Source organism: Thamnophis elegans, chromosome 9 (assembly GCF_009769535.1).
Source record: "Thamnophis elegans isolate rThaEle1 chromosome 9, rThaEle1.pri, whole genome shotgun sequence".
NCBI classification, from domain to species: Eukaryota; Metazoa; Chordata; class Lepidosauria; order Squamata; family Colubridae; genus Thamnophis; species Thamnophis elegans.
The window spans coordinates 56938070-56962577 of NC_045549.1; the positions used below are offsets into that span (position 1 = coordinate 56938070).

The following is a 24508-nucleotide window of genomic DNA, read 5'->3' on the forward strand; positions in this document are numbered from 1 at the left end:
CAGGCGGGGACCATTCCTGAGGAATTTCTTCTATTATTATCCAAAATACCAGCTTCAATTTTGTAAAAGGCTCCCTTTTCTAGCTGTGTCACAAGATGGCGATCTTATAGCTTTTGTGTTTGACGTGACGTACTTAGTCAGGCCTACTCTCCTGAAGGCTTCTCCGTATTAACTGTTAAAAGATTAACTGAGGGGAGCAGAGACTTTGATTGTTGGCTTGCTTGATTGCTTGTTTTTATTTTTTATTTTTTTGGAATGGCTCCCAAATCTAAGCAGAAGCGCTTCCTTAATAACACATCTCAAAAAATTGCTATGAAGTCGCTGCCCTTGCCTCCTACGCCCTCCACTGGAGATTTGTTAACACAAGAATTTCTTCTCAAAACGCTTAATAATTTCAGACAGGAAATTAATCAACTGATATCGGATTTATATGATCAATTTGATGCTAAAATTGCTCAAGCAAAGGAGGATATGATCGGAGTAATGACAGTTATGACAGATTATATTGCTGAAACGGAGGATAAATTGGAACTTTTGGAAGAAACCAACTCTAATTTGACATCCAAAATCCAAACGTTACAACAGGAAATTGAAAATGCTCAAAAACAACTTGTCATGATAAATTATAATAAGACTGCGTTTGCAATAAGAGTTAGAGGACTGCGTGAAAAGGAACAGGAGAATTTGAAACAGATCTTCTTTGAGGCTCTTAGCCGTTCGGTGGGAAGTCCGGGACTTAACTTTGATTGGCAGATCCAAAAAATTTACCGCCAGAATTCGTGGGTAGCAAAACAGCGACAGTTTCCGAGGGACATAATTATATATTTCACCACAAGGGAATCCAGAAATGTGATAATACAGAGGCTTTACAACAAGAGGCTGAGAATTGATGGACAGGACTTGATTGTTTTTAAAGAAATACCATCTCAAATATTAAGAGCAAGGAGAGACTACATTTTCTTAACTGAAGAACTCAGAAATTCTCAGATTCCATACAAATGGGAAGTCCCGGCTGGCATTACAGTTACATTTGAGAATCAAAAACATTGCTTTAACTCTGTCTGTGAAGCCCGAGAATTTTATTACAAGACTTTGAAGGCGGGACTTCCTGATTCATCCGGACCTGGAGAGAGACAAGGAGAAGGAGAAGACAAGCAGCGGGACACGTGGCCACAAGGCGGAGGGTGTTGCTTTCCTCTTCCGGAAGGGCAGAAGAGTAAAGAATAAAGACTTAGCGATGCTTTTAAAACTTCATGATTTCTGCCTGGTATAAAATGGAAAAGTTGTACATCGATGATGAGATATGGAGGCTGAAAGAAGCGCTGCTGATTGTGGACATATATTGTATATAAGATTTGTTTGAACTCTAACTCAAATTGCGCATGAATTATTTTCCTAGGCGAGGAGAGCGGAGATCGCGATCTTCTTGAGTTGTGGTTTGGGACGAACGGAGTTGGGAGCTGCGTGGGAGATGGAAGGGTAGCGAAAGCTTAACTAGACTACTTGGGGCTAGAATGCAAGCTGATGTTTGTATGAATTGCTATTTCAATATAAGGTTAAGAAAGATTAGTCAGAGAGTCTCCAGGAAGGTGGAGTAAATATGTGAGGAGCAATGGACGCGGATAAAATATATATGTGGACATGGGTAAAGGCAGGGTGGAAGGTAAAAAATTTACACGTGGATGTGGGTAAGGACAGAATGGGAGGTGTTGGAAATGAAAAATGAAAGAAGTACTTGAGTTTAATGGTTTTATAGAAAGGTTTGGATATTTGGATAAAAAAGAGATAAATTAAAGGTCCGAATAGATAAAGCAATGAGACCTTTAGTTGGAGAACCCCAATTGATTAACTTACCTGGCTTTAATAGAGTTTGAAACCCTGCAAGTAATAAAATAACCGAAATTTGGAATGAGGCACATTGTTTAAGATTTACAGAGGATGGGAAGCTGTGTTAATGTAGCGGGTTTATTGATCTTTCTTGTTTTTCTTTTTTTTGTGTGTCTTTTTCTTTCTATTTTTTTCTTTTAATTTTAAAGTTAGTTGGTCTTATTACACTCCAGTGCTTGTTAAAGAACTATGCCGGGTATGGGACCTGGGAAGCCGTAAGGGGGTTAGGGAGGGGGGATTATAGGGGGGAGGGGGGAGGGTGGAAATACAGTTTCAATTCTTAGAACAATAAGAATGCACTTGTATACTGTTGCTCGCTTTTCTTTTCTTTTTCTTTCATTTTCTAAAAAATAAACTGAATAGATTAATTGTAGGGATACACCAAAGTGAGGAGTAGAGGGAAAGAAGAGGGAGAAGTAAAGAGGGAGTGAGAGGGGAATGTAAGGAGGGTGAGATGGAGGGAGGGGGAGATGTCTGAGGGGGAAGGGAAGTAGAAGAGGGGAATGTTGGAGGGGAGAAATGAAAGTTGGAGGGGGAGAAGAAAGGGTGTATGGGGGATTGAAGTGTTATGTTGGTTTTTTTATGGTGGATTTTTTTTCCCTTTTTTTTTGTTTTTTTTGTTACGCACAGTATATAAGTGATTGTATAAAATGAAAATGAAAATGAAAGAAATAAAAATATGGAAGATCCTAAGGATTTGTCACCCTCCCCTCTCAATTTTAGTTTAAACCCCTTCTGATAAGTTGAGCCAGTTGTTTTCTGAATGCATTCTTCCTGATTCTTATGAGGTGCAGTCCATCCCATGCCAGAAGCCCTTCATGTATATAATGAAGACCATAGTCCAGCTGATGCTGGCTGGTGAATTCTGGGAGTTGAAATCAACACATCTTAAATTTACCAAAGTTGAAAACACTGAATTGGGCAGTGATTTGTATTCAGCCATTCTGCACTGAGACATCTAAAAACATGAAATAACCAACATACCTTTTTATAAAAGATCACAAGGTCCGTATCTTGGTCTCCCTTTGTAAGAAACGATGGAGGTCTAGTAAGGGATTGTTTAACTGGATTGGGCAAGGCTAAAATTTGACCATCATCTCCAAACCACTTTTTCCCCTGCAAAAAAGAGGAGATAAAAACATTTACATTTTGCCAGAAGTATCTTGTTAAAACTATACCATTCTTCAGAAAATGAAAGCGAACAATCAATAGGAAATTAATCCTTGGTTCCAGTCTTACCTGATTTTTAAAAAAATCTTCTTTATTATTTTTCATGTAATGGGAAACAGGAATGTAAATCAGCTACTATTATAATTAGTTTCTAAACAGGCATTGGTTTTACTGTCTCTATTGCTCTCACACAAGTTGCTATTTTGTATTGCATTGATTATTGTTTTCTGAAGTGCATGTTTCTTAAACGAAGAATAGTATGCAAATATTGTAAGTAAAATGAATTTTCTTTTTTTTAAAAAAGCCCGTATCATCTCCATACCCAAGAATATGTCAGACTTTCCAATGGGTCTTCTTAAAAACTAAATATAGAAGGTGGTTCGATACTAGTTTTTGAGTCAGAAATGTATCCGTTGGCCCAGAAGAAAGACAAAACTGACATAGAGAATGACAGAAAGAGGCCGCCTTCTAGTACTGATGTTCATGAGTGACTCAACAGTCAGTTTGTAATCTGCTAGGCAGCATTTTTTGAGGTCCCAAAGAACATGCTCTTAAAATGTCAATGGTCCCTCTAGTTCCAAAGGTTTTTGGAACTCTGAAGTAATGGCAGTGATTCTGAAAAGTTTATGTATGAATCCCTCACTTGAGAATAATCAAACCCAAGACATACAGGACTGAAGCCTGATTTCTATGGCCCAGAATTCTTGGAATTTTCCTGAAGTCAGGCATCTCACATTAGGTATCTGTTCTTCTGTCAAAAGAGAAAACCTCGTCTTGGGAAACAGCCAAAGAAGGAAGGGACTGCAGAGGATGGATTGGGATAGGCTGAGATGGGAGAGGCTCAAATTCTGAAGGATTTTCCCTCCAATGTCATAATGGCCAAGTCCTTGCTCTCAAGCTCTCCCCCATACTATCCCAATGGAAGGATAGAATGACTAGTTTAAAAACTCATTAAAGGAAAGACATTTGCATTTGTTTCTGTGTCTACATTTCCATTCTGCTGATCTGTACAGAAGTGGTCCTAGCATTCAGCCCTATCAGTTGCAGTGCTTCACTGGAATGGAACAATTTACAGTGGCAGGTGGACATACATAGGTGGCATGGCCGGGTGGGTGCAGCTGGGTTGGTGTACCTTGCAGGCATTACCAGTTGGGTATGGCTGTTTGGGGATGGCCGGCTGTATGCAATGTAGGTATGGCTGGACTGGCGTGGAACAAATTGCACCGGCTAACTGAATGTGTAATTCAGCATCCCAACAGCTCACCTCTCCAAACTGTAGGCAGCCAAGCATGCACGTGTACGCGTGTGCGTGCACACGCGCACACACACACACAATTTTGAGCTTGGGGACTTGCCTCATTCTAGCATCACAAATTGGCAGTAAGATGCAGATCATGGTTAGAAGGGAATAGCTGAGTGCCATCACAGGACATTTAAAGTTCGGTCTGGAATTTGCAAAGGGAGATGCTGTTAATCAAGGTAGGGAAGGAAAACAGTTTATAGAAGTTCCCAAGCTCAGAATTGTGTGTGTGCATGTGTGCATGTGTGCACAGCATGACAAAGAAGAGATTCTTCTCCCCAAGCCTGGGCATGACTGGAAGTTTCCCAACGTGGATACAGATAAAAGTCTCCAAAATCAGAATGAGGTGTGTGTACGCATGCATGAGCATCCAGCACGCCAAACGAGAGGTTCTTCTCCCCAAGTCCAAGCGCAATTGGCAGCTTCTCAGCACAGATAAGAGATAAAAGTCCCCAAAGAATGGTATATCTGTCTGCGGTTCCACCACAAAACCGCGCTCGACTAAACCGCGCCCGACTAAACCGCGTCGCTGACATCATCAACAGGGTAACAACAGCGCGGAGACAGAAGCACGCTGTAAACCCTAAACCTAAAATTAACCCCTAAACCTAAACCTAACCCCCCTAAACCTAACCCTTAACCTAACCCTAAACCTAACCCTTAACCTAACCCTAAACCTAACCCTAATCCTAACCCTTAACCTAACTCTAAACCTAATCCTAACCCTTAACCTAACCCTAAACCTAACCCTAACCCTAACCCTTAACCTAACCCTAAACCTAACCCTAAACCTAACCCTAAACCTAACCCTTACCTTAAGTTGAATCGGCTTGCTTTCAAAGCGCTATTTAAAGCGCCCTTCTTTCTTCGCGCTGGCTGTTGTCGCCCTGTTGATGACATCAGCGACGCAGTTTAATTGGGCGCGGCTTAGTCGAGTGCGGTTTTGACGGGTCACGTCTGTCTGCATCTGTGTGTGTGCATGTGTGCACACATACACAGTATGCCAAAGGAGAGGTTCTTCTTGCCAAACCTGGGCATGATTGGCAACTTCCCAGCATGGATGCAGATAAAAGTCTGCAAATGTGGAATGGTGTATCTACTTGGTGGGGTGACAAGTTGTCCCTACATTCAGGAAGCCAGTGCAACTTGTTCTGTGCTAACCCAGCCACACAGACCCATCCACACCCATCTGGTCCCACCCATTCAATCACAGTCACCTGGCAGTGCCGAATCAGTGGCACCATGCCCACTTGTCTAGACCACCCAGACATTAGAATCAGTTGTGTCGCTGTTCACCTGTTTGCACCCACCCATCCACACTGACCTAGCCACCATGAATCATCCTAGACCGGTGGCAGTCAACCTGGTCCCTACCGTCCACTAGTGGGCGGTCCAGCTTTAATGGTGGGCGGTAGGGGTTTGCTGTAACTCTGCTTTATAAATTTTATAAAGTAAAGTTACTTCCCTACTTTATAAATCACCATTACTGTGGAACCGATGGGCGGTTAGAAAATTTTACTACTAACAGAAATACAAAAGTGGGCGGTAGGTATAAAAAGGTTGACTACCCCTGTCCTAGACCATGCTTCATTTACTTTAAATTAGGCTTCACCCAAGGGTTGCAACTCTTTTGTCCTCAATCTGCCAAACAGTTTTGTTTCTTATGCATATTTCCAACCACTTTAAATTGTATATTGTTAAAAACGCTACAAAAGTAGAGTCCCCAAGCTCACTTGAAACATCGGCAAATGAACCATTTAAAGAAGATAAATTATTATAGCAAATAGCACCTGCATGGGGGACCATACCTGTTCCTGCTTGAGTATCCTATTCTCCATGATGTTCTGGTTGGATAATGATACAACAGGACGTTCTCCTATGTAGAAACCTTCATCCTCAAGAAACCGTGGTTGCATATTTTCAGGCATCTTCAGAGAGGGAGGTACTAGAAGGAAGATACAGATGATGTAACAATATGTGAGAACAACCTTGTGGAAGCAGGAATTAGATGCTACGTAGGAAACCATCAGACAAAAGTAGGGAGGAAGGAACCCATAGTTGCTTAAGATGTCCTAAATTGATCAGGCTGTAAAGAGACAGTAGGAGATTTGTACTTTCAGTCTTGTAAAGTTTTGTTAATATAGTTGTATAATAATTAGCTCATCTGCTTTTGTTTCCTGTCTGCTTTACCTGCAAGGGTTGACAGACAGAGATGCTTAACACTATTACTACCACTACCATTACCACTACCACCACCACCACCACCACTACTACTGATTCCCTGGACAAATAATTGTAGGGGTTTTTGGCAAGACTTTTCAAAGCAACTTGCCCTGGCTTTCTTCCTGAAGGTGACAGGGATTGTCCCAAAATCATCCAACTGTTTGTTTCTAAAGTGGGTCTAGAACTGAGTCTCCTGGTTTTCAGCTTGGTGGATTAATGAATAATTAATCATTATTAATTAGTATTCATTAATTGCTTTTATATTAACATTCTAGGTAGGTATATTATTTTGCTTTTTGTTTGTTTTGTTCTCTATTTGTTTTACTGTTTTAGTGAATTATAATCCAAGAGGATTTTGGAACAAACAGATAGGAGACAGTCAAGTACGTTACCTTGACATCTAAAAATGAATGAAACAAACAATTCAGAGGTCTGTAACTAATATAATAAATAAATAAATAAATAAAACTAAGGAAAAATCTTTACAGTTTTTTTCAAATTTTTTATTTTATTTTACGTATACTGTACATATCAATGCGTGAACTGTGTAGCACCTGGGTGTCATACATTTTGATACAGATAAAACTAATAATATTAATCACAGTTATTACATTCAATCAACTAATATATTTCTAATAATAATACCCATTTATATTAAGTTTTAGTCTATTGTTATTTAATTATTCCATGTTTCAAATATATAATTATACCACCATTCAATTTCTAAGCTTCCCTCGTTATTGCTTTTATTTTATTATGTAACAATGTACATATTAATATTCACCCATTCTCTTATTTCTGTCTCTATTCTGACTTTTAATCATGTCACCTTTAAATGCTTTAAATCCTGTTCATTTTAACTTACATCCCACACTTCACTCTTTGCATCTGTTTATATTAAGATACAACCATTCATTATTTCATTATTCAATGTTTCAATACACAGTTCTAATACCATCACAAGATTTAAACATACAAAATTATTCTAATCATATTCTTTACAATCATCAAATCTATATAATTCTGATAGTAATACATGTTTATATTAAAATATGTTTTTTCATTATTTAATTGCTCAATGTTTCCACGTGTTATTTAATTAAATTAATTAAATTTAATTAAATTTAATTAAATTTAATTAAATTTAATTTAATTAAATTAATTAATTAAATTTAATTAAATTTAATTAAATTTAATTAAATTTAATTAATTAATTTAATTTAATTTATTGAATTTATAGGCCGCCCAATTCCGGAGGACTATTCCAATGCCAATCGCAATATTATTTAAACATACTTAATAATACCATCATTCAATGTCTAGTTTTCCCATTTTATTATTACTTTTGTTTCATTATATAAAGGTGTGTATATACAAATGTTTCCCCATTCTCTTATTTCTACTTAACTTCTAATCATGCGACCATTCTAAAGAGGAGAAAGAAAGAAAGAAAGCAAATCAAAATAATAATTTAAAAAAGAAACCCTTTCCTTTCTATCCGTCTCTTGCCTGCTTCAGTACTTTAATTGCTACTCTTTTTTTGACTTGCCTCCCATATTCCTCTCTTGGATCATTTTCTCTGTCTGCATCTATATGCTGGCTGTTCTGACCCCCTCCTCTAGACAAGCCTAGACAAGCTTAAATGGAATGTCCTTTAATAATAAGACCAGAATCTCAGTGGCTGAAAGCCAAGCAAACAAACAGATAAGGACCTTGGCAGCAAGTCTGATATACCTTGGCAGCAACTCAGACAAACCTTGGCAGCAATTCAGCCTGCCAAGTTAGTTTCTCTTTAGTGAGAGCATTGACTTCTGCAAGAAGGGCGTGGCACAAGCAGTCTTTTTTATAGTCTGGAGAGGAGCCTAATGACCACCAGCTGAGCATAATTACCTCCTGTAATTGCATAATTGTTCCTGATGCCAAGTAGCTCTTCGATGGCGTGCATCCAGGAACAACTCACTGCTGGCTTCTGGGTCACTCTCCCTTGTCTCCTCCCCATTGGTCCAACGCTCAGGCACCACCTGGTGGCCAACCAGTCTCTCTGCGCCCTGCTTGGAGTCGGAACAGGGTCCAGGGTCCTCCACATCCTCCAGGACCGACTCATAGGGCCCCTCACTGTCTGGTGGCAGCTCCAACAGCTCCTGCTGGGCCACAACAGCTGGCTATTCAATCTAGGTGTTTCTCCCATCTCTACCCTCTTCCACTGCCTAGCTTTCAAAGTATCTGCCCAAACCCTATCTCCCTTTCAAAAATATCTTTCTGTATCTCCAATTCTCTTTTTAACTCTTTTAAAATATTTCCGCCCTTGTTTAATTCATCAATCACTGTTATTTTTAGTATTATCTCCTCCTTTTCTTTCTTTTTTTTGTTCACTGGTTCTTCGGTTCTGTCATTTCTTCCACTCCTTGTACTGTATCCTCTCTTTTCTGAGCGTCTTGATCTTTACTCATTATCTCTTGTATAGTATTTTCCATTTTTTCCATAATCTCCTTGAATCCTTTCTCCATAATGTCCTTTGTGCTTTGGAAAATCAACACCCTCTCCTTCAAAATTACACTCATTTCCTCCTTCTGAAGCATATTATGTTGTTTTTAAAAATCCCACTTTTGTCCAGTAGTCCAAGAAATATTTATTTAGACCTAAAGTTGCCCTTCAAGAAGAACACTAATCACAGTTCTTTGCATCACATAGATAATCAATCAGTTCCATTGAAATAGTCCCAGGAGTTATCCAAAGTCTCTTTACATTCCCTTTATAGGTTCAATCTTCTAGTATAACATTCAGGGGTTACTTTAAATAACTTCCTTGTTCTCATATTTAGATCTCCAGTAGTCATGGGGTGATTAGATATAACCCAGTAAATATTTTCACAGTCCTTCATGTAAGTGTTCCCAGACTTGTATGTTTTCCTTTCATCAGCAGGTGGTGCTCTCAACTTAAATTTAAGTCAGTCTAATTTTTGTTATTTTAATCGTAATTTTAATTGTAATACAATTATAGAAGCAGGATAAATTTTGTAAGTAAATAATTCCAGCATTTTAAAATGCCTTCCCATTACCACATCTTCTCAATGTCATGCCTGCAGTCCGCGAACCGGTTGGTCGGCGAACCCGGAAGTAAGTAACTTCCGGGAACGGCGAAGGGCCCAGCCACCCGCCCACATTCCTTACCCGGTTTTGATGAGTTCTGCGCTTCCACACATGCGCAGGACGCATACAGCGCCTGCGCGATCCTCCAGGAGCAGCTGGAACATCGCACAGATGCTAGTACCCATGCGTGCGCTGCGCGCGTGCACAAGGATGCCGCCGGCCCCATTCCAACCGAACCGGTTGGAACGGGGCGAGAAACCCACCCCTGCTGCAGTCATATTCCTTTTAGGATCTTTGGCCTGCCACACTCTCTCTCTCTCTTTCTTTACTATGCTGTTTCATTAGTGGGGAATTGGGAGGGGGTAGGAGTAGAATGTGTTTGTTTTCAAAATAAAAAATTCCTTTCTAGAAATCAAGGTCATTCTTTGTCTCTGCACCTCTGCATCTGACCGGAACTAGATGGGTGGAAATGCCAACGTGGCAGAGGAAGATTGGACTTGTGAGTGTGGAGACTAATTCATGAACTTTCAACTGGGTGGAAACCCAGGAAGCTTTCAGATTCGGGTTTCCACAGATGTACCAACATGTCTGTCTTATTAAATTGGAACTTTGATGAAAGTTATGTCTTGAACTCTGATCTAATTCTGGATGATATTTGGAACGCTGACATCTAGTTTAAGAGTCCAATTTCTTGTATTTTTAGAGATTTATTGTTTTTCTCTTTTTAAGTCTTTTCTTTCTGGTCTGATCTTTTTCTCAGAATGCTTAATCGCCACTGAGCAAGCAATTCTGAATTGTCCCTTGGAATTAGGTTTTAAGTAAAAAGGAATCCTCTTCCCCAGTTCCAGTCACTGTTCAGCTACTTCGCTCCAGCACCTGTCTTAGTTATTTCTCTGCTGTCCCAGCTTCATGGCAGCCATCTTTAGGCTGCCTCTTCTCCTCACCATGGCTGAGAGGAAAAAAGAGCACCGGGTCAGAGAGGAGAGTTATGACTCTCCGCAACCTCACAGGGCACCCCTCTTTCCTTCATCACCCCTTCAGTGCAGCTTTGGCTCCTTTCAGAGGCTACAGATGGGGATAACTCAGCTTGGGAGCATGGCGATCCACTCCTCATGTCCTTGCCGCGACATCAACTGGAAGCCCACAAAATCTTTTAACAGTTTTGAATAGTTATTTACAATTCTAACTTAAAACATGGGCAGAAGCCAAGTGAAAAAAACATACAGTTATCAAAAATTTTGAACAGATCTTTTTGAAGCAATTACCATCTGTAATATAATACTTTTAGTAAGACAAATTAACTACCCATAGTATGCAAGCGTTTCTTAAATATTCCTCAGAATGCATTTTAACCAAGACAAAAAAGAGGGTGGGGGGAAGAAAGACATTAAATATAATAGTTCCCCAGTAATGATTTTTAACAACTTCATGATAAAATGGAAGAGATGTTCTGAATACTTAACTGGATTTCAGAAACACACATTGGAATTAGCAAGCAAGAACTGCTCTTCTCTTAAAAATATAAAACTTCCCTACTATGATTATTCATAGTGAATTACAGCAGAGGTGGGTTTCTGCCAGTTCGCTCTGGATTGGGCAAACCAGTAATGGCGGCGACAGAGGCTCTGCCTGGATGCTTCTGCACATGCCAAATATGTTGGAATTATCATTCCCAGTGATTGCAATGGAATTCTAGGATTTGTACTCTCTATAAGTGGAGAACATTAGGTTGGGAAATGCTGGACTCTTGAAGAGGTAGTAACACTTGGAAATTTGAGAAAAATATCTGAGCCAAATCTATAATTGAAGGGCACTGCATCCAACATATTTTCTTACAAAATATATATTTGTCTTTCCATAGCAGTTTAAATACATATATACAATTTTCAAAAGAAAGTATTAAATTTTAACTTTCAGAAAAAAGGTTAATGAATAAAAAGAAACAGCAAGATTTCTAACCTATCTTTTGCATTATAAAACAATGGTTTCAATTTAAATCTACCATTCCACTTCTTTTGAGCATAGCACTTTATCATTTACATGGACTTTGCTATTACCTATTCACACAACTTTGTTATTTTTATTTGAAAATACTACAAATTTAGACCACTATTTTTAACTGTATTTTTACTTAAGTTCTCATTTTGCCCTGTACATTCATATCTCTATTTTGAGTGTTAATTCTTTTTTAGAACCACATCTATCTTGTCCCAGCCTCCTATAAATTCTTTGAGAATTGAAACAACAATGGCAAACTACTTCCAAATAATCTTGCCAAGAAAATTGCAAAAAGTTGTCTAGGCAGCTGCCAGGAATCAAAATTAAATCAAAGGCACAAATATGCAATCCCACCCACCTTTACTGTAAGAAAATGGATGTTACTTGGTAAAATCTTAGTCAAATTATCCACCAAGAGGCATTTCAAAATTAATGTATTAAAAACCAAGGTTTTTCTCTTTTCTCTTAGATGATAGATGCATGGACGGATGGACGGACGGACAGACAGGCAGGCAGAGAGACAGACATACAGATAGATTGATCGAGCTATATCTGATAAATTAACTTATATTACACAAAATTTCAAAATAATTCCAACCAACATACCTCTTAACATACTGGGAATAAATAAAGTATCTTTCTCTTTCTGAACCCTTCCAGAATAGCTTTCATATTCTGCAGGTCTAATTTCTAAGAAATCTTGACATGTCTGTTCAATAACAAGTACGCCATCATTATCTTTATCATGGAAAAGATGTTCCTCTTCATCCTGTATTTACCACATAAATGTTTTCAATCAGAACTTAATTGCAGCATAACGGTGATTTACAATACAATAATACAATAGCAGAGTTGGAAGGGACTTGGAGGTCTTCTAGTCCAACCCCCTGCCTAGGCAGGAAACCCTACATCACTTCAGACAAATCGTTATCCAACATCTTCTTAAAGACTTCCGGTGTTGGAACATTCACAACTTCTAGAGGCAAGCTGTATCACTGATTAATTGTTCTAACTGTCAGAAAATTTCTCCTCAGTTCTAAGTTGCTTCTCTCCTTGATTAGTTTCCACCCATTGCTTCTTGTTCTACCCTCAAGTGCCTTGGAAAATAGTTTGACTCCCTCTTCTTTATGGCAACCCCTGAGATATTGGAACACTGCTATCATGTCTCCCCTAGTCCTTCTTTCCATTAAACTAGACATATCCAGTTCCTGCAACCGTTCTTCATGTTTTAGTCTCCAGTCCACTAATCATCTTTGTTGCTCTTTTCTGCACTCTTTCTAGTCTCCACATCTTTTCTACATCGTGGTGACCAAAACTGAATACAGTATTCCAAGTGTGGCCTTACCAAGGCATTATAAAGTGGTATTAACACTTCATGTGATCTTGATTTTATCCCTCTGTTAATTTAGAAGTTTGCAATTATAGGTGTTTTTGCAAAGAAAATTATTTCTAATCATTTTTGCATCAAAGAATCATCTTTATCAGGAAGCCTACACTTGATGTTTGAGGACTATCTCAAGAAATCTATGTATATGTACCTTATCAGACCACTGGTGACTATTACTGACTACAATTTCAGGAGGTACTGTAACATAGATGCTATATTTTTTTATATTTCAACTTAACTCAAATATACATACATGCTTCTCATAAATGTAATTTACAAGCAATATACCAGTGGTGGGTTTCAAAATTTTTTAGAACCTCATCTGTAGGTGTGGCCTGCTTTGTGGGAGTGGCTTTCCGGCCATGTGACCAGGTGGGAGTGGCTTGTCAGTCATGTGATCGGGTGGGCATGGCCAATTTGTAAAATGTATTGAAACTCATTTAACTATGCTCTTGCTTAGCAACCAAAATGTTGGCTCAGAAACTCTGGCATTTGAAGCACGCAAGTCTTAAAGCTGTCAAGTTACAAGACCCTTGCACCCCTAACCCTTTAGGGAAAAAAACCTCCAGGGGTGTTCAAACTTGACAGCTTTAAGACTTATGGACTTCAACTCCCAGAATTCCTCCTCTCGCTCTTCATCTTGATGATGTGCGGATGGGCAGGGGGAGGGAGCTGGAACCAGTTAGCTTCCAATCCTCTTTAGTTTTATGATTGAAGTGCCAGTAATAAAACAAATAAAACAAACTCTCTGAAAACAATGTCTGAGTAAGAGAACACAGACCCTATGTTTCACTGGTGAGTAAGCCATAATTAGTTCTACCTCGTGTGGGGCCAGGCTGGCAAATTAACCTAGAAGTGTTTTTCCTCCTTGGCAACTTTAATATGAGTAGATATGAACTTCCAGAATTCCCCACCAGCATGAAGTTATCACCTAGCACCAATCACCTTGCTGGCTGGAGGATTCTGGGAGTTTATGTCAGAATACAGAAATATTCTGTGTGTGTGTATGTGTGTGTGTGTACGATGAAGAGTAAAGCATGAGTCTTAGCAGTGAGTAACAGCAGAACTTTTCTATACAAAGATGGCAGTTAGGTTGTTCAGAATCTGTCAGTGAATGCTGAACAAATCTTCCATGATTTTCATCACACAATTCTTGCATTTGTGGCACTATGCATTCATTTATTTTAGAATTATCTTTACACTAAATTGAGAAGCTACACTATTTCCTACTGATATTCCTTGTGTGATGCTGACTACCTTGTTTAACTCACTGCATATAAAAATACAGTGTAAATATTCCCTCAAAGTAAAGAAATTTTCTTTTTAAGTGAAAAGCATAAAATTTAACTTTTTTTTAAAATGGGATTGCTGTAGATGTAAAGGATATCTATGTCAGAAAATGTTTGACCTTAACAAACTTGGTGCTTTCAGCCATAAATAGGCAATTTTTTTTAACGTCTTTGGCTTAAATTCTCCATTATATGTAATCTAGGACTCAGCGTCTCAAGATATGGTACCCTATGTACATCAATGATGTACATAGGGTACCCTCAGGGAAAAGGGCGGCCTATAAATCCCAATAAAACTCAATGGAGAGAGAAGGGGAGAGGCATGATATTAACTACAAGCTTCCACATTTTATTTACAACAAAATACAGTCAATTACATATTTGTTTAAAAAGATGTGTACATGCTTCTTCATGATTACCATTTCATATCCTTCTTCTTCTTCCTGATTGCTGAGTGTAGATTTCTTGTCATCTAGATCTGATGCATTCTTTTCATTGTTTTCACCATTATCCCCTACATTCTCTTCCTCAGGACCAAAATTGAAAGTAAAGAAATTATAGGCTTCTTCAGGAGAAGGATAATGTATCTGAATCTAAGGAAGAAAAATATTTTTTTTAAAAAATCATAATACAACTCAAGAGCTAACTCTGTAACAGAATTTAAAAAGATTACTGTTTATTCTTCATAGAGAATTGTAACAGTAACTATGCATTTCTGAGCATGACTCATTAAGCAGTCTTTTCAAAAGCAAATGTTCCTCCACACATATACCAATTTTCATTCAAAGTTCCCTTTTGAACTGTTTGAGTGTCCAAAACCAGAATTCTTCAATTCTGAACTCTATCCAAGTTTCTGACCACCCTCTTAAAGCTTTAATCTTTTCAGGGCCTGTTGAAGACAATATAGAAGTTGAGTTGAATTGTAAGACTGACCCTAAACAAACATCTAGAAACAAATAAAGTTGCAACTAAAAGCCAGCATGGGTTTGTTAAAAACAGATCATGCCAAACCCATCTTATTTTATTCTTTGACAAAGTGACTAAATTAGATCAGCGAAATGCTGTTGATCTAGTATACTTAGACTTCAGCAAGGCATTAGACAAAGTAGACAACGGAAGAAGGCGGGGCTTAGCAGTGAGAAGATGGAGTTTCAGGCTACTCCTGAAATTCGTCTATACCGAAGGATTTTTGGACGGGTTCTTTGAACTCTAGCTGTCCTGGAGACGACAGTGAAGGTGAGGAGAGACCCAGGACCTCAGAGACAAGCGCAAGTCTCTGGGGGGGGGTATTAACTCCTCGTGCCAATTCCTTTCTGGATTAGCTGCGTGCTAACTGAAACTGCAGGTTGCCCCTAAGAATGGTAGAAGTGATGTCATCTGGTAAGCTGATTTTATTATCCAAGAGAGACTGTTCGCGTTAAAAACTTAAGCTAACCTAAACCAAAGAATAGGAAAATTTAGCGGCGAATTGGCTTTTTTAATGGATTTATGGCTGGTGGCTACCTTACTTCTTAAATGCTTCAAGAAACTCCTCGACATCCTCCCCCCTCTGACTCTCCCTAAGTGGATCGTAAAATTTATTTTCTACTAATTAGCCCGTCACGATTCGACATTTTTATTACTTTATTACTTGGCTCTGTTTATGATCAGATAAGATTGCACAGCCTGTAAGAGAATAAGAAAAGTGTTTCGAAGTCTGTGGAAAAGAAAAAAGAGCTTGCAATTTTTAACTACGACACATCATGGCGTCTCAAAATACCTCTAAGATTTCATTTCAGATTCTTTTTTCCGCATGTAGAGGGCTTTTTGATTCTTATCAAAGGCTGGAAAGAAAATTGGATCATCTGATTTTAAAATATGAAGTAAAAACTGAAATCGTTGAATGTTTAAATGTTCCTGAAATACAAATGGAAAATGTGAGAAATGGTGTCTGGTCTATCTCAGAGGGAGAAAGGAGGGAGGGAGCTATAAAGAAGACTCATTTAAAGAGACAGAGTAGAGTGCAGGAGGAATGGAAAATCCACCCTTGAGAATCAAAGTTAATTTGGAAAATTTTACAAGCCCAGGACAACATTATTATTTCATCACTGACATTCAGAGTCCAAAGGTGCGAAAATATCTTTGTCTGGATTTGCTTATGAAAACATTTGGTAAATTTATCCAACGCGTGGCAATTGGTTTGAGAAGATTTTGCTATTGGAGAGACACTGGCTGACAGATGGTCACTGGAGAGATGGACACTGGAGAGATGGACACAGATGGACACTGGAGAGACACTGGCTGACAGATGGAAGAACGTAATTTAAAATTAGCTAAATCTGATTACCTTAATGTGTAATAGATATAGCTGAATAATGACTGATATGGATAGTAATATATATAATTTGGAACTGGCTGATAGATTGAAGAATACAATTGAAAACTAGCTAAACCTAATTGCTTTTTTTTGTAACAGATATAGTTGAATAATAATTGATATTGATAGTAATGTATATAATGTGGAGTTGATATGATAACTAACAATTGGATATGAGAAAACATCTTTAGATTATACATAAAGAGTATTAACTACAATAATTATCACTATTAAAAAAACTAAATAAAATACATACAATCAAATGTTAATCAATACTGGGAAAATGTTATGATATATGATATAATTAAATACTATGGATGTCCAGCTAAAATAGGACATGAGGATTTGATGATAATAGAGGATTCTACAAATAAGTAAATGAATTGTCAGCATGTGTTATGGATTAATTCTTTAGCACAGCTAAGGATGAAGGATGTTTAAATAACCATAGGTAATTAAAACTGGAGGTATAATGATGTTGATATGGTAAATATCCGAGTTAAGATATTTGAATTAATATGAGCTAATGGAAGAGAAGCACCAAAGCATGTTGTAACCAGTTGATATACTTCTTCTTTTTTCATAATAGACACCTGTGTTTTGTTTTGTTTTCCTGCCTTGTCTCTTGTCGTTTTTGTCTTTTTTTGTATTATTTTTATTTTTTATTTCAATTTTTATTTTTTATTTGCCCTTTTTTTTTTATTTTTTCTTTTCCCACCGGTGTGGGCAGGTATTGTTCAAGATTATTACTTTTATTAATATTTCTAAATAATAATTACAGTTAAATGAAAATGGATATATAATAATGCTTGAGTTAATATGAGTTATGTTGGTTGACTGTGGAGGAGATGTACCAAAACTTATATTTAATTGATTGATACATTTTCTACAGATGTAAAGAAAGATGCTGTACCTGTTTTAAACTAAAATTAAAAAACATTTATTAAAAAAAAAAAGACAAAGTAGACAACAACCTACTTCTTGATAAGCTAGAAAAATATGGGATAAACAGCAACACCACCAGATGGATTTGTAACTGGCTGACTGTAATGGCTCCTCTCCTAACTTAAGAAAGTAAAGACTCTTGAAATGGATTGTTTCAAAAGGAACCTTTAATCAGTCAGGATGGAAACTATTAGAAGCAAAGCAGCATCTGAAACCCTTTAGGCGATGCAAATGGGATTAAGCTGATAATGACCTCTCCCCTTTGTCCGAATGCAGATTCTAATCAATACACAAGTGTAAAGATGATTCCTTAACTCTTCTGTCCTGAGAGTCAATAAAACAGACGTTCCCATGGCTATCTCTAGTTAGACATCAAAGTAAGTTATCCCACATGGCTCTCATAAACATCCCCCAGAGATGCTGGGACTTTCAGTCTTCCAGTGACAGGAAACCAGTTGTAAAGTTGTAAAACTCAGTTGTTACAGATACGCTAGTGATTTTACTCTGAGGCTGCCCTCTTCCTAATTGAATGGCAGTATCACTTTTAGGGATTACTCAATCAATAGTCCTTAATGGTAGTATATCTACATGGAAGGAAGGAAGCAGTGGGGTACCACAAGGCTCCGTCTTAGGTCCAGTATTCTTCAATATCTTCATAAATTACTTAGATGAAGAAATAGAAGGGGAATTCATCAAATTTGCAGATGGCACTAAGCTGGCAGGAATAACCCAGAAGAGAAACTCAGGATCCAAAAAGATCTTGACAGACTTGAACAATGGGCCCTATCCAACAAAATGAAATGTAATGTGGAGAAAAGTAAGGTTTTACACTTAGGCAGGAAATACCAACAGTATAAGTACTGATTAGGCAAAACCTGGCTCAAAAACAGTAACAGTGAGAGGGAATCCTAGTGGACGATCACTTAAACATTAACCAGCAATGTGTGGCAGTAGCCAAAAAAGCTAATTCAATCCAAATACAATGATTTGAACTTCCCTGAGGCTGGTGATTGGAGCTGTTTTCTACAAGGCGGGAGTCAGAGAAACAAAGGTAGGGGCCCTTTAACTCCATTTCATTTGAACCTTCCTGAGGCTGGTGATTGGAGCTGCTGGCTGCAAGGCGGGGGGGGGGGGAGTCAGAGAGACAAAGAGGACTAGGTATCATATATCTATAAACCAAAATAGCAACAATACATTATGGATTAGTGCGCTTGAGATTGTGATTTTATTTTATTTCAAAATGACCGGCTTAGTTCAATGTAGTAGTTGTTTTGCACCTGTCTTTCGCAGTACTCTTTTCAAATTTGGATACTGTCCCCTTTGTAAACAAATTACTAGTCTACGTAGACAGATTACCTATCTAGAATCTCTAATCTGTGCTCTCCAAACAGAAATTAGGTGCCTAATTCAGCCATTCCACACTATGGAGATGCCACGCTATCAGCCCCCTCTACTGCAAAGATCCTGCAGGAGAAGAGCAGTCTGGACAACCGTGGGATCTGGCAGGGTGAGAGCTGTGAACCATAAAAACAAAGCTTTTGCTGTGACCCAGCATAATAGATATAGTGCCCTTGCTGACCTTCATGGGGACACTAAAGAGACAGGTCAAGGTAGTTGTGATAATGACTCAAACAGAACTCCCAGAGGACTGGAAAAGAGCTGATGTGGTTCCCATCTTCAAAAAAGGAAAAAAAATAGATCCAGGAAACTACAGACCTATCAGCCTGACCTCAATACCAAGAAAGATTCTGGAAAAGATAATCAAGCAACGAATTAGCGAAATCTAGAAATAAACAAAGTAATAGCCAAAAGCCAACATGGGTTTGTCAAAAACAGATCATGCCAGACTAATCTTATTGCATTCTTTGACAATTGACAAAATTAGTGGACCAGAGGAATGCCATCGATATAGTTTACTTGGACTTTAGTAAGACATTTGATAAGGTAGATCATAACCTACTACTAGATAAAGTAGAAGAATGTGGGTTGGACAGTATCACCACCAGATGGATTCGTAACTGGCTGACCTCAACGTTTAGTCCTCAATGGAACTGCATCTACATGGAGGGAAGTTTGCAGTGGAGTACCCCAAGGCTCTGTTTTACTCTTCAACATCTTCATCAATGATTTAGATGAAGGTATAAATGGGGAACTCAACAATTTGCAGATGACACCAAGCTGGCAGGAATAGCCAACACTCCAGAAGACAGGCTTAAAATACAGAAGGATCTTGACAAACTTGAACATTGGGCACTATCTAATAAAATGAAATTCAATGGTGAAAAGAGTAAGGTTTAGGCAAGAAAAATGAAATGCACAGGTACGGTGCATAGGTAGTATAGGTGGTACCTTCCTCAATAGTAGTAACTGTGAGAGGGATCTTGGACTCCTAGTAGACAACCATTTAAATATGAGCCAGCAGTGTGCAGCAGCTGCCAAAAAAGCCAACACAGTTCTAGGCTACATAAACATAGGGATAGAATCAAGATCAAGTGAAGTGTTAATGCCACTTTATAATGCCTTAGTAAGGCCACACTTGGAATACTGCATTCAGTTTTGGTTGCCATGATGTAGAAAAGATGTGGAGACTCTAGAAAGACTGCAGAGAAGAGCAACAAAGATGATTAGGAGACTGGAGACTAAAACATATGAAGAACGGTTGCAGGAACTTGGTATGTCTAGTTTAATAAAAAGAAGGACTAAGGGAGGCATTATAGCAGTGTTCCAATATCTCAGGGATTGCCACAAAGAAGAGGGAGTCAAACTATTCTCCAAGACACCTGAGGGTAGAACTAACGGAAACTAATCAAGGAGAGAAGCAACTTAGAACTGAGGAGAAATTTCGTGACAGAACAATTAATCAGTGGAACAGCTTGCCTCCAGAAGTTGTGAATGCCTCAACAGTAGAAGTGTTTAAGAAGATGTTGGATAGCCATTTGTCTGGAACGGTATAGGGTTTCCTGCCTAGGCAGGGGGTTGGACTAGAGGACCTCCTAGATCCCTTCCAACTCTGCTATTGTATTGTATTGTATGTAATCCTTGGTTGTATAAACAAAGGCATAGAGTCAAAATCACATGAAGTATTAGTACTGCTTTATAAATTGTTCGTAAGACCACACCTGGAATACTGCATCCAGTTTGGTTTACAAAAAAGATGTTGAGATTTTGGAAAAAGTGCAAAGAGCAGCTAAGATGATTAAAGGTCTGGAGACTAAAACATAAAGAAGGGTTGCACGAGTTGGGTTTGGCTAGTCTAGAGAAAAGAAGGACTAGGGGTGACATGATAAGCAGTATTCCAGTATTAAGGACGTGTTTGGGCTAGAAGACCTCCAAGGTCGCTTCCAGCTCTATTCTGTTTGAAACACCACTTCTCAATCCATACTCTACATTGGAGGATATTTATTTAGACACAACAGTTTACTGTACAGGGTTTTAGAGATTGATATTCAGCACCAAAATATACTCTACATCTTTGGAGCACATTGTAATGTGACTCATCATCAGATTTCTATCTATGGATATGAATGGAAGAAAGGAAAAATATGTCAGGATATTGGGCATCTTGGAGCTGATATCACATCTTGCATAACTTCTCCATTTGCACTGTGGGTCATGGATTTCCATCATAACAATCCCCTTCATCTTTCAACTTTGGAAGTAAAAAGCTAAAGGTAGCTAATGGTGCATAAAACATATGTATCTGGATCATTTCCTAATCTTTAACTCAATTATATAATTGTCATAATATATTACTGTGTTTTTCAGGTTCACATATGCTCAAGCGTATTTTTAACCATACTCAATTCATAATTCAGTCTTAATCACAAAATAAACTGAAAAGCCATCATTCTTCAACTGACACTCATCACCTGTGGTTTTTGTTTGCCTCTTCTAACAACATCGCGAAACTTCACTCTTGTAGATAACTTGCCTTCTTTTCTTTGTACTGCACTCAACAAATGATCACCTATCTGCAAAAAATATATGGAAAAATTGCATTAACTTATACTGTCTTCTTATTTTCTGCATAATAAATAAGTGTAGCCAATACTACGGACATAAATTATGCCTTACCAGGAGATGGAGAAATGAGTGTGCATTAGATTTTTTAATAAACAGAGAAAATGGAAATATTATGGAGGAAAGTAGAAGATTTTTAAGAATTAGTTTTTGTGCACAGCAATAGACCTCACTTCTTTTAGTATCAAGAAATGTCAGTTAAGAGAAGACTGAATATTAAAGAAAACGAACAGATGACAAATCTACCCCCCAATGCCAGATACTTTGTTGTGTTCCTTACTTCATCCAGTGCTGGATCATGTATCACTTTGCATCAGTAGCTCTGAACTATCAAGTACACACAAAAACTCAATAGATCACCAAACAAACCACTTTTGGGAGTTGTGGCATTTGCCACAAGTCCAGAAAAAATTCAGTTCTTGACCCAGAATTCTGACCTCAAGATTATTTGGATTTCAGGATGTTTAGTCTGCTAACATGAGTTATTTTAATATAAACCAGTCTCAAAGACATCTGTATATTTGAACATTTAAATTATTAACTTTTTTCTTATAAACAATGAAAGGAATTGCTAATAATATTACATCAGAGTTCCCCAATCTTTCTGACTTTGCGGACTGGTCAGGGGTGTGGGGAAGATAGAATCCTATTCAGTTGCTAGGAATTCATCATTAAAAAAACCCAGCATGCCAAGATTAGGTCTGTTTCCATTTTTGTATGTTTTTCATTTATTATTCCAATTTGGGCCAGGGTTGTGTCTGGTTGCTAATAAAACTACTCATTACAAAAGAGAAGAAAAATGTAGTCTTGAGCAATGTTTTGCCTCCATCCAGCCAATCAAAGATACTGTATCAAAAAAGATGTGAAATAAGAATTCCATCACAAGGCAACGAGATGGGCAATTCTAATTTTTTCTTCTCAATGCCCTCAAACCATGGAATTAAATTGATTCTTGTTGAGCTACAGATTATTTTTCTTCTCCCTTTAAAATTACACATAGCTATACTTCTGCCTATCTATTGCATCCCAAACAATCCCCCAAAGCAATCTCTCCAAAGAACTAGGTGTTATGAAGGCATTGTTGGGAATGGAATTTCTGACATCTTACTCGTGCAGTCTTCAGTTTCTCTCTCACGCGTTCTCGCACAGAAGTCTCTGCTAACTGTGTCCCCGAGGTAGATGGACCTGGAAGCAAACCTAGGGAGAGAATTATACCATGACAACAATAAGCTCTCTTTTAAAGTTGAATTTCACTGATGGTGCCTTCAAGGAAATGTCCACATCATTTTCTTAAAAACAATATGGTAATGTTTTCAGCTATCTCTTTCTTTCAAAGATTTGTTTACTCTTTTATACAACTCTGATAGTCATACAGCCAAGTACTAACACATGGCAATTTTTTTATTTATTCATGGGAGAGTTACACAAATTCATGTGTCATTACAGAGGGTTGTGAGAAGTAGAAAATTTCTGAGTTACAGAATTATTTGTATATTGTTTAAAGGTCTTTCAAGTACATAGTTCCTTTTTCTTTTCTTTTTTGCCTTCAGAAGTTGTGGATGCCCCATCACTGGAGGCTTTTAAGAAAAGACTGGACAGGCATTTTTCTGATTTGGTGTGGGGTCTCCTGTTTGACCAGGTGGTTGAACTAGAAGACCTCCAAGGTCCTTTCCAACTCTGTTATTCTATTTTCTATGTTCTACCTTATTCTTTGTTGGGATCAATCAATCAATCTTTTATTAAGATCACAGACACAGTGAGACACAATAGAATATTGAATTCATGATGGAATTACCAATGGGTGGCCAAAGTCTGCCTAACTTTACGGACAGTATATCAGAATTTAGCTATACTATGTATCTGTGATGGCGAAGCTATGGTACGCGTGCCAGAGGTGGCATGCAGATCCCTCTCTGTAGGCACGCACGCCGTCGCCAGCTGCACTTCCAGGTGCCATCTCATGCATGCACACCAGTCAGCTGGTCCAGCGCACATGCGCATTGCAGCCAGCCACTCTCTTCCGGGTTCTGTCACACACATGCACAAAGACCAGCTGGCTGGCGCACATGCGCAAGACGGAACCTGGAAATGCAGCTGGCCACCATGCACTCCTGTTCTGGCACTTGGTGCCCAAAAGGATAGCCACCACTGCTATATACAATGGCTGTACTATATATTCAAAGAAACTGTATCATATTGATCCAACAGTAACAACAGTACATAAAAGAGATCAGAATTTGCCAGATGCAGTATTTTGTCAGGTAAGGAGCTATAATATGAGTCAGTGAAACTTTATAGAGGGTATAAGAGGACATGAGCTGTGGTTTCAATGGTCCCTTGTCCTCAGGGCCACAATGGGACTTTTTTTTGTATTGGTCCTATTGAACTGTTGTGGGGAAGGTGTTACAATGTGCTAGAGTTAGTGCTCTCTAAAATTTAGAAACAATTATATGATATAAGCATCTCACTGGTTTGTGAAGGGAGAGTGTTGCAACCACAGAATCTTTGCTAGCTAAACCTACAAGTACAAGTATAAACAACAGTGGAAAGATTTATTTATTTACGGTATGGAATACAATGTCAGAGAAATCTACAAATGCTAGACACAATACAGTCCTCACTGTCTAAATTGCTAGTTCATTCTGTCCGGTGCTTACATGCCTATCCTTGGTGCACCACAGGAGTGAACTAACAGTTGATTAGTGGTGCTTGGGTTGCTGGCTCTTCCAGGCTCCTCTGCCAGTCTCACCTCACCTTGCCTCATGTTGCACTGCCTCACATCCAGCCAGATCTAGTACCAGCTTCTACTTTCCATACACATGAATGCAGCTAGGTTTTTCCCAT

At 38.4% G+C, this 24508-nt stretch overlaps 1 protein-coding gene across 1 annotated transcript in view; it reads right to left on the reverse strand.

Annotated features, from left to right (window-relative positions):
* The window catches only part of CC2D2A (coiled-coil and C2 domain containing 2A), a 105690-nt gene that overhangs the window by 75466 nt on the left and 5716 nt on the right, over positions 1-24508 (reverse strand). Inside the window, exons 4-9 of the mRNA XM_032224660.1 lie at positions 22773-22861; positions 21514-21615; positions 14763-14936; positions 12274-12436; positions 6166-6302; positions 2872-3003 (exon numbers count right to left, since the gene is read on the reverse strand). Coding sequence (XP_032080551.1) covers positions 2872-3003; positions 6166-6302; positions 12274-12436; positions 14763-14936; positions 21514-21615; positions 22773-22861 — 797 coding nt within the window. The remainder of the gene's footprint in view (positions 1-2871; positions 3004-6165; positions 6303-12273; positions 12437-14762; positions 14937-21513; positions 21616-22772; positions 22862-24508) is intronic.